General features: G+C 45.0%; 1 protein-coding gene across 1 annotated transcript; it reads left to right on the top strand.

Annotated features, from left to right (window-relative positions):
* Window positions 1-6,255: 6,255 nt before the first annotated feature.
* CYB5R1 (cytochrome b5 reductase 1) lies at window positions 6,256-12,025 on the top strand. Its single transcript, XM_080917744.1, has 9 exons — window positions 6,256-6,332; window positions 6,592-6,741; window positions 6,886-6,958; window positions 7,391-7,497; window positions 8,025-8,154; window positions 8,848-8,931; window positions 10,047-10,132; window positions 10,930-11,029; window positions 11,340-12,025. The coding sequence occupies exons 1-9, from the start codon at window positions 6,318-6,320 to the stop codon at window positions 11,510-11,512; spliced, it is 918 nt and encodes a 305-aa protein (XP_080773870.1). The 5' UTR covers window positions 6,256-6,317; the 3' UTR covers window positions 11,513-12,025.
* Window positions 12,026-14,817: the final 2,792 nt, after the last annotated feature.

Raw genomic sequence — 14,817 nt, forward strand, 5'->3', positions numbered from 1 at the left:
ATACACACACAAACACACACAAATGCATATACACACAAACCCATATGTAGATTGTCCTGAAGCTGTTTGTATTTTAATGCTAATTCCACTTCCCCAAGAAGTGCTACCTAGTCACATACTCAGGACTTCATCAAAACCTTCCCATTTTAATTAATAAAATAAAGGCAAGAGCTGGTGACTGGGCAGGGGAAGGGAGGTGGAGAGAGAGAGGATCAGAGGTCAGAGGACAGGGGAGAACTGAGAGGGAAGTTCCAAGATGGACCTCTGGAAGGATGAATTAGATCCAGGTGGGCTTTACTGGTGTTAGGTAGCTATAAACATTTTAAGGATTTTATAATATTATATATATATATAGTATTATATATTTATAGTATTATTCTCATATAGAAGGGCAATTTGTATCTTTATCCATGTGATGTAATCTTGTTGTGCAGAGGGTTTGTGGATTGAGAATTGAATATATAAACTTGTATGAAAAGCTATCGGGCCTTAGAGTTGTGTTCGTGTTGGATTTGGGGTAAAGAAACACCCCAGGATGGAGGCAATAGGGTAGGAGGAGTAAACCAGAAAGGGAGTCGAGCAGACGAAGTGAGACCGTGGTGGTGGCTCGGACCCCGAGACAAACAGAGTCCTTGTGCGAGGCTCCATACTAAAGGCGGCACAGACAGAGTAAGACGGCAGTGCTGAAATAGAGATAATCAGTTCCATTTTTAATATTTACTGCAACACCCATATACATCACAAAAACACACGAACACACATACACCCAGACACATATCACAAACACATCTCATGTACATATATCACACACAAACACAATCACAAACACATACACAAACATTCACATGAACACACATCCACACATCACAAACACAAGCTGTTCTAGGAACTCAGGTGTCCAAGGGTTATTACATGGAACCCTGTCTTTAAAAAAAAAAGTATCTGGTTATGATGGTGCAAGCCTTTAATCCCAGCACTGGGGAGGCAGAGTCAGGAGGACCTGTTTGAGTTCAAGACCAGCCTGGTCTACAGAGCTTGTTCCAAGATAGCCAGGGCTACATAGAAAGACCATCTCAAGAAAAGAAAAAAGAAAAAGAAAAGAAGAAAGAAAGAAAAGAAAGCAGGGGGAAAAGATGACAAAAGTTTCAATTCTCTAATGAATAAAACAGATTAAAAACTCAATTGAATGGGAATGAGAGTGTTTTTTTTTTTTTTTTTTTTATTTAAACAGTGTGTTCTGATCAAGGTTTCCCTTCCCTCATTTCCTCAAAGATTCCCTAGCCTTCCAACCTTTTTCTCTCTCTCTCTCTCTCTCTCTCTCTCTCTCTCTCTCTCTCTCTCTCTCTCTCAGACAAAATAAACAACCCAGAATAAAACAGACGAAAAGAAAATGCACAAAATCAAAGACCATAACAAATATGAAAAAGACAAATAAAAACAAAAACAATGATAACCCTCTGGTTTTTTTAGTTTACTTTTTAAATTTTAGATTTAGTTTTTGTTTTTGAGACAGGGTGTGTCTGTGTATGCTCTGTAGACCAGGCTGGCTTCAAACTCCTAGAGATCTATTTGCCTGCCTCTGCCTCCAGTGCTATGATTAAAGACATGTGCTTCACCATTCGGTTTTTTTATTTAGATTTTTAAAGGCATTCTTTTTTTTAAAGATTTGTTTATTTATTTTATGTATACTAGTACACTGTAGCTGTCTTCAGACACACCAGAAGAGGGTCTTAGATCTCATTACAGATGGTTGTGAGCCACCATGTGGTGGTTGGGAATTGAAATCAGGACCTCTGAAAAATCAGTCAGTGCTCTTAACGGCTGAGCCATCTTGCTAGCCCCCCTAAAAAAGCATTATTAATCATGTGTCTGTATGTATGTGTCTGTGTATTGGTATCAGCACATTCACATGAGTGCATGTCCCAGGAGAGGCCCAAAGGCCTCAGATCACCCTGGAAGAGTTAAGAGCATTTGTGAGCCTCTTGATATGGTGCTTGAAAACAGAACTCGAACTTGAATCTTCTGCAAAAGCAGTCCACACTCTTACCACAGGCTACCTCCAGCCTCCACCCTACACCCATCCACCATTCCATCCCAGCCCCAGGCTGTAAACAGCCTAGAAACTAATGTTTTCTCCAGGGCACAGGGCAGGTTTGTTTATAAAGACCATGACTCCCTCTTCTGAGATTTAGAGGCTGCCTCACCAGTGATATTGCAGCTCAGGGAGAATTCTCTTTCCTCCCTAGAGAAGATCTGTTTGTTCCCTAACCAGAATAATGAAGGTAATGTCTCGCTGTGAGGCAGAGCTTGGACAAGTTTGACAGTGGTCCCCTTGTAAAATCAGAGCTTGGGTTAGCGTGTCTCAGCCATGACTCAGGTCCTCTGTGTGTGCAGCCTCCACCCAAGCATCAGTGAGTCATTCCTCACTAGACTCCCCTTGGGACTGGAGGGCAAGGGGAACTGTGGCCACAGGAAGCCTGGAATGTCTGCGTCACCAGGGAGGTCTGGCATGTCTGCTAAGCAGCTAGCTCCCTAGTGTTTAGGGACTTCTTAACAGCAGCAGCAGCCGTTACATTTTCTTGTGTGTATTTTCTCCAGAGCCATTTCTTACTTCTTTCGTTGTTCGTACTGTTCAAGGCACTTAGGAAGAGTCAGTAAACAGACAGACTCTTACCCCAGGAGCCTATGCTCCAAGGCAGGAGCAGAGATGGTAGCAACCCCTATGTACTGACTGGTTTGTGTCAACTTGACACAAGCTAAAGCTAGCACAGTGAAAGGAGCCTCAGTTGGGGAGGTGCCTCAACTAGTGATCAAGGGGAGGGCCCAGCCCATTGTGGGTGGTGCCATCCCTGGGCTGGTGGACCTGGGTTCTATAAGAAAGCAAGCTGAGCAAGCCAGGGGAAGCAAGCCAGTAAGTAACATCCCTCCATGGCCTCTGCATCAGCTCCTGCTTCCTGACCTGCTTGAGTTCCAGTCCTGACTTCCTTTGGTGATGAACAGCAACGTGGAAGTGTACCCTGAATAAACCCTTTCCTGCCCAATTTGCTTCTTGGTCATGATGTTTGTGCAGGAATAGAAACCCTGATTAAGACAGAAGCCAACCTCAGCACTCTAGGAATTCAAGACCAGCCTGGTCTACAGGTAAGTTTCAGGTCACCCAAGATGCTCTTGATCTCTCTGTCTCTCTCTGTCTCTGTCTCTGTCTCTCTCTCTCTCTCTCTCTCTCTCACACACACACATACACACACATACACACACACACACACACAAACACACATACACAAAGTGAATTACATTAAATTAATTAATTGCAATTGAATTAATTGAAGGAGAAAAGAGGTAGAAATCCAGTTATGATGATGCACAGAAAAAATGATGGAGCTTTAGCCAGAGCAGAAGCAGTGGATGAGGGGTTAGATGTTGGACATATTTAAGATCAAACCAAGATTAGTGAGGATTGGTTGTAGAGTTTGAAAAGGCAAGCAGGATGCAGTACTAGAGAGATGAGCTGCTGCCCACTAAAACGGAGAAGGCTTCTGATACATGTTTAAAGGAGACAATTGTGTGTGTGTGTGTGTGTGTGTGTGTGTGTGTGTGTGTAGGTTTTGTAACTACTTTGTTAAATTTATTCTTCAGGAGTGGAGAGATGGCTGAGTATTTAAGAACACTGACTGCTCTCCCAAAGGTGCTGAGTTCAATATCCAGCAACCACATGGCAGCTCACAAGTATCTGTAGCTCCAGTTTCAGGGGATCCAATACCTCCACCCAGACATACATGCAGGCAAAACACTAATTCGGATAAAAATAAATTAATTATTTTAAAGTATTCTTAAAAAATATTTCTCAGTATTTCACAGTATCTGTTTGGTATTGATATATTAATTTTACTGGAAAAGACCAGAGGGATGGTTCGGCGGTTACACATTTAGCACTTTTTCAGAGGACATGGGGTAAGTTCCCCGTACCCACACAGTGGCTCACAATCATTTTGAACTCCAGTAACAGGGAATCTGATGCCCTTTGGTGGTCTTTGCAAAACATCCATACACATGAAATTAAAAGAAATCTTTTAGAAAAGATGAATTATTGGAGCTAGTGGTTAATTCTTCCAAAGAACCCAGGTTTCAAGTCCCAGCATCCATGTGGCAGTTCAGAACGGTCTACCATAACTCCAGTCCCAGGGGATCTGATACCCTCTTCTGACATTGTATACATAAGGTGCACAGACATACATGCAGACAAAACACCCATAACAATAAATAATAAAAAATTAAAGATAACTATTACTAAAACAATACCTAATGCTGTCAGCAAAATGGGTTGCTTTGTATTTTTTAAATTGACAGATATACTTATGTGCATATCCTATACAATATTATATATATAGACAGATATATATATATAGATAGATATAGATATATAATTGAATAACTATGTCACTAACATATGCCTTACCATGCAAAGTTACTATCTTTCTGTGGAGATCAAAAGATTAAGACTACAAAGTCAAAAAGAACAAGGAAGCTTTGGAGATGACAAAATTTAATCCTGTGTCTTGATTGTGGTGGTTACACAAATCTATACATGCTCTAAAATTCATACAGCTATACATCCAAAAGCTTACTTTAACATATAACAACTTACAAAATAAAATTAGCAATTATTTTATGTGTAAAAATGGTATTATGGCTCTTTTTAAAGATTTATCTTTTCAAAGTACACACTAAAATATTTAAGGGCACATATACATATTCATATACATATACATATATGTATGAAACAGGGTTTGTACAGAGAGACAGACAGAAAGACAGACAGACAGACAAGACATTCACACACATAAAATAAAACAGCTAATAATTTAAAATTAAAAAAGAAAGAACTTTATGCCCCTCTCCTTCAGCCTTCTATATATCGATGGGCACTTTACCACACCCTATGACAATCTAACTTTCCTTTAGACGGTGTACTAGCTGCTCTGAAAATTCTGACAAGAATGTGCCCAGATCTGAGTGACATTTTCAGCTAGCCCAGAAAAAGGAAAACAAAGCCTTTCTTGGATCACTCACAGAGAACTGAAAACCAAAGCGTTATTGTTCCTGCCACCCTGAAGGAGCTCAGTTTTTTTTATGTTGATAGTGACAGGTATAGGCCTTTCATCCACCACAGTATCTCAGACAGGAAATATCACTCTGCTTGGGAATCGCATGCAGACAGTGTGATCATCTTGGCAAATGTGCAACTCGGGTGGCTTGTGTCTATTACTTCCAGTGTCATGCCTGTGCTCTCAGCCTAATGGAGCTGCTGGCTTCTGAGTTCTAGTACTAGCTGCTCTCTCCTTAGTATGGTGCTCTTTGACAGGCATTATACTAAAATAAGAGAACACCTCACTAGGGTTCAGAATAACTATAAGAACCAAATGCCCAAAGATTATGATGTACATTTGCCTATAGATAAACAAATGCAGAGGAATGGAGCAAGCTGTCTATCCTAGGACACTAAGGGCTAGAGACATTCTTGTATAGCCCTACTGTTGTTCTTGGTGAGGACCCATACTTGGTGGGAAGCTTGACTTGGACCAAAAGGTAGCCCCTGATTTTTAAAAGATATTTATTATTTATTTATTTTTATTTTGTGTATAAAAGCCCCCCTGCGTGTGTGTATGCATGTATGTATGTATATATGTATATGTGTGTGTCTGTGCACTACTTGTATAGTGCCCGAGGATGCCAGAAGAGGGCACCAGAACTCCTAGAGCTAGAGTGCCTGTCTCAAGTGGGTGCTGGGAACGGAGCCAGGGTAAGCTATCTGCAAAATCAATTGTTTTGTTTCAAGGACTAGGAAATGAAGTTGCCCCGTCACTCTTCCGGAAAGAGACGTTGCTAGGCATTTCAATTGTCTGTCAAAGTTACCCATTGGGGGGAGGGGGACAAGAAACGCTCTGAAAGCTTCCTGTTGTACTTTAAGCCTGTGTGTGGTTCAACACTCAGACTTTCCGTGAGAATCTCAAACCACCTAGAAGATTTCTCACCATGCTAATTAGCCTGGCTCCATGTTATCCAAAACTGTCATCCTTTGGGGTAGGTCTAAGTGGCAGAGACCTGTAAACTATAAAAAAGGGGCTGCGACTGCCAAGATACCCATGCCCTTGGACCACCTAGTCCATACCGAAGAGGCGGGGCACAGTCCCCGTTAGTCCTGCCTCCGTCAGGCCCTCCTCCATAGACCACGCCCCGGAAAGCTCCGCCCCCGGGCCCGCCCCGCGGCGCATTGTGGGATCTGTCCGCCCCAGCGGAGCGGGACGCGGCGCTTAATCATGGGGATCCAGCCGGTAAGACCCTCGTTCTGTGCCCTGAGTCCGGGGTCACCGCCTCAGCTGATTCTGGGCAGTCTGCCCCGCGGGGCTGTCCTATACCCACCTTGGACGATGGAGTCTCGCTGCACCAGCTGCGGGCTGGGTACGCTGCTCCACTCGCTTCTGCGGTTTTGGCAAGCTTTCTCTTTGGAGCTCGGGATCGCCACCCCTGGTCCCGCACCCACTCCCTGGCTCTCCCTCAGCATGGCAATCACGTTTCCTCCTCTACCCACAGAGCGCGGTCTTGCTAGCCTCTCTGGGGGTGGGGCTGCTTACTCTTTTCGGCCTGGCTCTCGGTACCTACTTGGTTCGAAGATCCCGCCGGCCGCAGGTCACTCTCCAGGACCCGGATGAGAAGTACCTGCTGCGATTGCTAGACAAGACGGTGAGTTGTGAAGAAGGGGGCTACGGTGGAGAGTGGACCGAAGTTCTCCTAGTTTGAGGGATAGCATCCAGGGTGGTTGAATGGCTCCGAGAGACTCGGCAGGCCAGCCCTGCTTGATGAAACATCTTGTCATTCATCCTCTAGACAGTGAGCCACAACACCAGGAGGTTCCGCTTTGCCCTGCCCACCGCCCACCACATTCTGGGGCTGCCTGTGGGTAAGGAAAAAGGAGTGGGCTTCTCTCCTTGGCATTCTATGAGAGCGAGTCACTGCTTAGCTGTTTTTCCAGTGCATGGCATTACCCTTCCTTCAATCCTTCAGCCTGTGGGGGACCACTCCTCTAGGGTGTGGCTTCTGTGCCCCTAGGCGTCTCTAACCTCTAGTCCTCTTCCCTCTTCCCTTAGGACTTATTAACCCTCCTCATATCCCAGAAAACACTAGTTTCTTCACATTATACAAATCCTTTGCTCACCTGCTGCTGCAGTAGGGAGTTTCAAAGGTCGGAGGATGCAAGAGATACGGCTGAGGGATCTTTTCTGCGGGACAGTTCCTTGAACTCACATCCTTTTCTCTCAAATCTGAGTCTTTTGAAAGGTGACAGGACACAGCACATCCACTGCTGTTTATGTAACTCTCCCATGGCTCCTAGGTAAGCACGTCTACCTCTCCGCCCGAATTGATGGCAGTCTGGTCATCAGGCCTTACACTCCTGTCACCAGTGATGAAGACCAAGGCTATGTAGATCTTGTCATCAAGGTAGGTGTATAGAAAAGAAACCTCAGGGCTAGGGAGATAGCTGGGTTGTTGGGTAAAGCACTTGGGTCCAAGCCTCAGTTTGGACCCATGCAAAGTTGAAATCCCAGCATGCCTCTACTGGAAAATGAGGAATGGGTACCTGAGAATTACCAGAAACTCAGGAGTTGGGGGAAGCTAGCCTTTCAAGAACAAGAAAGATCCCATCCCAAACAAGATGAAAGACACAGGCCAACATCTAAGGTTGTTCTCTGTCCTCTGCACACTTGCCAGGGCAGGTGTGCATGGACACAGACACACACACATTGCATGCATGCAAACCTGCGCACACACACATACACACACATATCAAAAGAAAAGGAATCCAGAGACTTGGACTTTTAGAAGCTTCCTAGATCCCTCGGACAACAGGAAGTGATGAGTGTTCTGTGGGCCTAAGGGAAGGGAGAAAAGATTATGGGTGTAATAAGTTCTGATTTGGTTTTCATCACATCTCAAATGTGGCATTTTCTTCCTCTCTGCCTCATCAGGTTTATCTGAAAGGTGTGCACCCCAAATTTCCTGAAGGAGGGAAGATGTCTCAGTACCTGGATAGCCTGAAGATTGGGGATGTGGTGGAGTTCCGGGGGCCGAGTGGGTTACTCAGTTATGCTGGGAAAGGTGATATTCTGTCTTTTCCTTCCTATGGTCTCACCTCTCCTGTTCCCACAGTCTCAGGACCCCATCCCCAACCTCCCTGGCCCATCCCCCACCAAAATCTGCATGTGTGCTCAGGTGCACCTGTGCAAAGTTTCCTGAAGCACCCATGCTACAGAAAGGCAGGCTTCACCTTGTGGAGATTACCAAAGTAAACCTATGCCTCTCCTTCCCTCACCAAAGTCTTCCCTCTGGCTAAGAACCAAAAGAGAAAGCTTTTTAGCCTTTCTCAAGGAAACAACTGGGTCCTGTGCCATGCACGTCTCTGGTGATGCCCTGGACCACTAGGGAAAATTCACCCTGGCCCCAAGCCTACCACCCTCGCCAGGAAGCAATCTTCTGCCAGAGGTTTGGCTCCACACACCCTCTTTGCCCTCACTGACTCTGAATCTTCCAGGCTGTGTGGGGTCACTGGGCTCTTAAGCGTGGCTTCTGTGCCCCCACTGTGTTGTGTCCACAGACTGAGGAACAGACAGCCCAGCCCCACTGTCCTTCCTGAGTGATTGTCCCTGCCTGTTTAACTCAAACCTCCACCCAAGTCCAAGTCTCAGGATCATATTTCATAGCAGCTGCTAAAACAACTTAGGGCATGCCTTCTGTTGTGTTTACTTCAGTCCTGTTTTGAATTAACTCTTAACTCTTGACTTGGCTTCCCAGGGAATTTTAACATTCAGCCCAACAAAAAATCTCCACCTGAACTTCGAGTGGCGAAGAAATTGGGAATGATTGCTGGTGGGACAGGTCTGTATCACTTGAGGGACAGTTTTGCTTAGCACTCTTGGGGTTTGCTCTGCAGGTTCCTTCTCAGGTTTGGTAATAGAGGACAAGTTCATCTAGGGACCAGCACTGCCTACATTTCCCTTGTAGCTGACATCGTAAGGAAGTAGAAAGAGCAATAGCAAAATTTCACAGACAGAGGAGAGCAGTAAATCAGGAAGGTCTTCCAGCAACTGAGTGGATTTAATGACTTCGAGAGAAACAACCAGCTATGAATAGTTGAGGAGGAGATGGTGGTGCAGGCCTGTAGTTCCAGGGATTGAAGCAGGAAGACCACAAGTTTAGAGTCAGCCTAGACTGTAATTACAGAGCTCTGACCAAGTGTGGACAGTTTAGTGAACAAAGTGGCAGCGCGCCTACCGAGCATGCTCGTTTCTCTATGTCACAAAAGAAAAAGTCAGAGTACTGTATATAGTATAGATATCTGTTAGAAACCTACTGCCCTATAAATAGGTAACTGTGAGCCTTTCCCTTCTGCAAATAAGGGGATGGAGATTCTTAGAGCTTCGGTTTCTATAGGGTTATTTAGTTAGTGATGATCACAGCCAGGGTTCAACTCTGACTCTGCCTGATTCTGAAGAACATGCTCTTACCCTCTCTAAGCAGTGTTCCAGAACTCTTAATCAGAAGGGACATTAGCAATTTATGTGTGACTTTAGTTTTTCGGTTTTTTTTTTTTTTTTTTGGTTTTTGTTTTTGAGGCAAGATTTTGTTATGTAGCTCTGGTTGGCCCAGAACTCTGTCTTCACAGAGATATGACAGCCTTTGCTTCCCAAGTGCTAGGAATTAAAGGCATGCACTATCCAGCCTAATCTATAATGTTTGAGTTTCTACTTCCAAGGGATCCTGAGAGCAAGTGTCTTATATGAACTCCTTAGAAGGAATTCTACACTGTCTTCTTATGTGACTATTAAGGTTCAAAAAAGTAGGTCCTGGTGAACATGCAGACGCAGGTCAGAGGCTTAGATACAACAGCAGAATACATGCATGTGATGATAGGATGACAGGGTTGGTCAACAAAGGAGCTAGTCAGAGAAGAGAGAACATAGCACATCTCACTATGGGGTATCCTTATGCAGGAATCACCCCAATGCTGCAGCTGATCCGGGCCATCTTGAAAGTCCCTGAAGATCCAACCCAGTGCTTTCTGCTTTTTGCCAACCAGGTTGGTTTGCTTTTCTGAGAGCAGCACTTCAAATTGGCTGTGTGAATAAGATAGGCTGAGACAGAACCGGCTTGGGGCCTGTTCAACATCTGTCCAAAAGCCCCTCTGTGAACCCAGGGTCCTCTATCACAATAAGAAGGAATGAGGAAAACCATTAAAGAGAGGACCAGGATTTGGTTTCCAGCCCCACCTTTCTTTAACTACAGTTACAAGAGATCTATCTGGTACTCTCTCTGGCCTCCAGGGGCAATGGGCTCACATGCAATGCATTTATATACATGTAGGCAAAACACTCATAAAATAAAAATAAGTAAAGAAGGGGTCCTGGAGAGATGACTTAGCTCTTAAGATCACTGACTGCTTTCCTTGAGGGCCTGAGTTCAATTCCCAGCAACCACATGGTGGCTCACAACCATCTGTAATAGAATCTGATGCCCTTTTCTGCTGTGTCTGAAGACGGGCAGTATCCTTACATAAAACAAATTAATGCATCTTTAAAGTAGAACAAAAGTAAAGAAGGAGAAAGGACCTAGTATTAAGCCACAGAAGCAATAGAAGATAGAGGTGTTTCATGCTGACCATAGGCCCTTGGGCCTTCATGGGCAAATATTCCTTTGTAATGTGTAAATGAAGGCCACTTCCTGATCCTTCACACCCTAAACATACTGGCCTTGCCCTAGAACTTGAGCATGCCTTTGGTGTTCCTTTCCTTCTCTGTTGGAAGGTTGTCATAGCAAAGGACTTTGCTGATATGGACCTGAGGTTTCTAAGTCTCTGCTTCTGCATTTGCCTTTCAGACTGAAAAGGACATAATCCTACGGGAGGACCTAGAGGAACTGCAGGCCCAATATCCTAATCGCTTTAAGCTCTGGTTCACTCTGGACTATCCTCCAGAAGGTATCTTGCCATTTCTGAACATCTAGATAGTCCTTCACTATCAAAGTCAAGGCCTGCCCCTTTGTGAGCTCTGGTTTTAGTAAAACATATCCTCCCGACAGTTCCAGCATCCCAAATCCAGGCACACAAAGTGATCCTTTTGCGTCAGGCTCCTGTTTTCAGGTGGGTGGTAGGGATGTGGCTGTAGTTGCTGTTTCAACCTGAGGCCTCTAGATCCCTCCTGGGTCTTCCCAAGGGTCTGTCCTGGAAACATCACATTTCCTTGCTGGAATAGACCTGAAGCAAGTGTTTTTCTCTCTTCCCAATCCAGACTGGACCTACAGCAAGGGCTTTGTGACGGCTGACATGATCCAGGAGCACCTGCCTGCTCCAGCAGAGGATGTGCTGCTGCTTCTTTGTGGGCCACCACCTATGGTACAGCTGGCCTGCCACCCTAACTTGGATAAGCTGGGCTATTCACAAAAGATGCGGTTCACCTACTGAGCATCTCAAACCCTCCCTGGTCCCATGTGTGCATTGTCCCTAGTCCATTCTTGAACACCAAGAGGCCTGGGGTCTTTGCTGAGAGCATCAGCCTTTTGTATCTCATCCTGAAATCTGGATGCTTGCAGAAACAACACTGCTCCAGCTGTGGTCGATGCAGGTCAAGGCTAAGTTATTCCCTTGAAGTTTCCTTTATCCTAATCTCCTTGTGATAAGAGGTCCAGATGAGGTTCAAGGAGCAGTCTCTAGGGTGAGTACAGATTGAGTGAGCTTATAGACACAGTCCTACAGAAACCATAGGGAAGGAATTATTTCTCTGAATTCTAAACCCCAGAGAAAAGAGAGGACATGGTACGTGTGTGTGTGTGTGTGTGTGTGTGTGTGTGTGTGTGTGTGTGTGTGTGTGTATCTTAGCCTCTGCCCAAGCTGGAGTGAAATGGTTACCCACAACTTAAAATTACTGTTTGTACAAGAAGTGTCTGGCTATTGAAATAAATGGAGCAGAGGCCCTGATGATCTCAAGGAGTCATTGTGTCTGGGGTCCTTGTCTCCTAATGCCTAAGGACATTGGAAGGGACAGGCTCCCAGCACAGAATCTCCTGGGTGATTTAAAGAGCTTCTTAGGAGTTGTGCCACATGCTGAAATGTGAGCTGCCACCAGATCCAGGGCTCATTCCTGCAGCTGTTCCACAGAACCGGAGCCCAACCCTCCCCTGGAGGCTTTAGAGGTGGAGGGAAGAAAACACAGAGGGGGCTTTTACAGTATGGCTGTACCTCCCAGTGGTCCCTTAACTTGGTCAGTTTTACCTCTTTCTGTTTACCCATCTTCACATTATTCATCCTTTAGGGTGAATACAAAACAAAGTGTTGCCTTTCCGTTTGGAAGGGACATCTTTAAAAAGTAACGTGACATCACCAGCTCTGAACAGATTTGGTGACTGGACGGAGTTGGCCTCTCTCAGGCCCATCAGTCCTAAATAGCTGTCTAAGCTAGAGAACTCGTGATCCAGTCTACTCGGTTCTCCCAGGATAGGACTAAGGCGTGGCTTCTTTGTTGGTCTCATTGGGAAAACACAATGCTTTGGATCCCAAAGAAGGCCATTTTAGTTTTGCTTTTCATCTTATTGTGTATGCACGGGTGTTTTGCCTGCATGCACGGCTGTGCACCATATGCATGCAGTACTCAAGAGTGCCAGAAGATGGCATCAGATCCCACAGAACTGGAATTACAGAGGCTGAAAAACTGTGCCATGTGGGCACTGAGAATTGAACACTGGTCCTCTGGAAAAGCAGCTGGTAATCTTAACTGCTGAGCCATCTCTCGAAGCTCTCAACATTTTTCTGTTTGCATTTGTTTTTGTCTGGAACTGTGTTTCTATCTCTGGGGCACCTGGCGGAAGGTTATGGGACCCTCAGAATTCACTCACACACACGCACACACACACATACATACACACACACCCCAATGGCAATAGAACAGGTTCTTCAGTAAATTATTCTTTGGGTGTTCCATCTACTATTAATCTTGAGCAGCCGGTATGTGTATGCCACCTCTCCCTCAGAAAGGAGATTCTTTCTTAGGATAGCTGAACTTGCTGAAGCTTCCCAGCAGAGTGTCCTGTTCGGAAGCTTACTAGTCCTAGTTTTGTAAAGAAATGATTGCAAACATTTATTAAGGACCTATCATGTGAGCAAGTTTGTATCCTGAGGTCACAACTGTGACCAAGGATAGCTGGTGATAGGCTTTGTCCCTCCAAACTCCTTCAGTCTAAGATCATAGCGCAGAGTGATCTATATGCCACTGCAGAGCTGGGGTCGTAGGACACTAGGGTCCTAATAGGAAGGGATTGAGAAAGAGTCGGGAAGAATTTACATCTTGTTAGCAGACATGTACCAGGTACCTTTCAAAGAATTTTGCCTACATTGCACAACATAATCCTTATGCTAATCTTGTGAGTTGAAGATTAAGGATTCGTGAGAAGAAATACAGCTGGTCAGTAGTTGGCAGAGCCTGAAGCTGAATTTAGAATCATCTGTAGCCAAAGCCAAACCTGTAACTCAGCATTGTAAACTCTTCGAAGCTGATGGGGGGGGGGGGGAGGGTGTTCCAGAAGGATCCAGGTGCAAACACCAGAGAAATGAGAGAGAAGCAGGAGAAATTTACTGAGGTGGTGGCACACCTGGTACTCCAGTGTGAGGCCAGCCTGGTCTACAGAGTGAGTTCTCGGACAGCAGGCTCTACCCAGACAAACTGTCTCTGAAAAACAAACTTTTTAAAAATCTAAAATGATTTAGATAAAAGTATTTTTTTTAAGGGGGCTGGAGAGATGGCTCAGTGGTTAAGAGCACTGACTGCTCTTCCAGAGGTCCTGAGTTCAATTCCCAGCAATGACATGGTGGCTCACAGCCATCTGTAATGGGATCTGATGCCCTCTTCTGGTGTGTCTGAAGACAGCTACAGTGTGCTCATACACATAAAATAAACAAATCTTTAATATATATATTTTAAAGGGGGGCATGCTGAAGAAACTTGGGCTCAGTCGGGAGTTTCCAGGTTCTGTACAGCAGGTAATAACCATAGCTAGTTGTTACGAAGCACTAACCATTTGTCAGGCATCGTGCAGACACTACCATGAGCTGTCCTTAATCCTGACAGACCCAATGGAGTAGCGCTATTCCCTTCACTTCCAGATTAACCAATGGTTTGGAAGGATTCAGTAATCTGTGAAGACCATGGGCTGGCTGGGAAAGGAAACTGGAGCCATAGGAACCCAGAGCCCATGCTTTTAACCAGGACAAGGTTTGACTTGGCTCTCCTGGGACAGCCATCTAGCATTTGGCTACCTTCCCTAGCATCTAGAGCGGCATCAGCTGTGTATCATTCTTTGGAGTACAAGAAAATGAACAATTTCCAAATCGTATATTGTGTGATTCAGCTCTAGCAGAGAAGCACACTCTGTATTGTCTTCTAAGGTGTGCCCTCTGGGTCACATGGGAACATGGACTGGCGTAGAAAATTGTCAAGCTAAGCTTGTTTGAAACGACTTCTCCTTTTCTGATAAATAACAGGAACCAAAAGTCAAATTCAGTTGAGTGCTAGATTCATGGTAGTTGTTCCATAAATAACATACCAAAGGAAGAGAGGAAGGGATTAGGAAATTGGATCTAGAAATAGTTTTGGAGCTATGTATGGTGGCATATGTTTGTAATTCCAGCATTCGGAGGCTGAGACGGGATGGCCCCGAGTACATGGCTAACCTGGGTTGCAAAACTAAACCCTTTCTCAAACAAAAAGTGTGGACGGC

This window comes from Micromys minutus (genome assembly GCF_963924665.1).
Source record: "Micromys minutus genome assembly, chromosome: 6".
NCBI classification, from domain to species: Eukaryota; Metazoa; Chordata; class Mammalia; order Rodentia; family Muridae; genus Micromys; species Micromys minutus.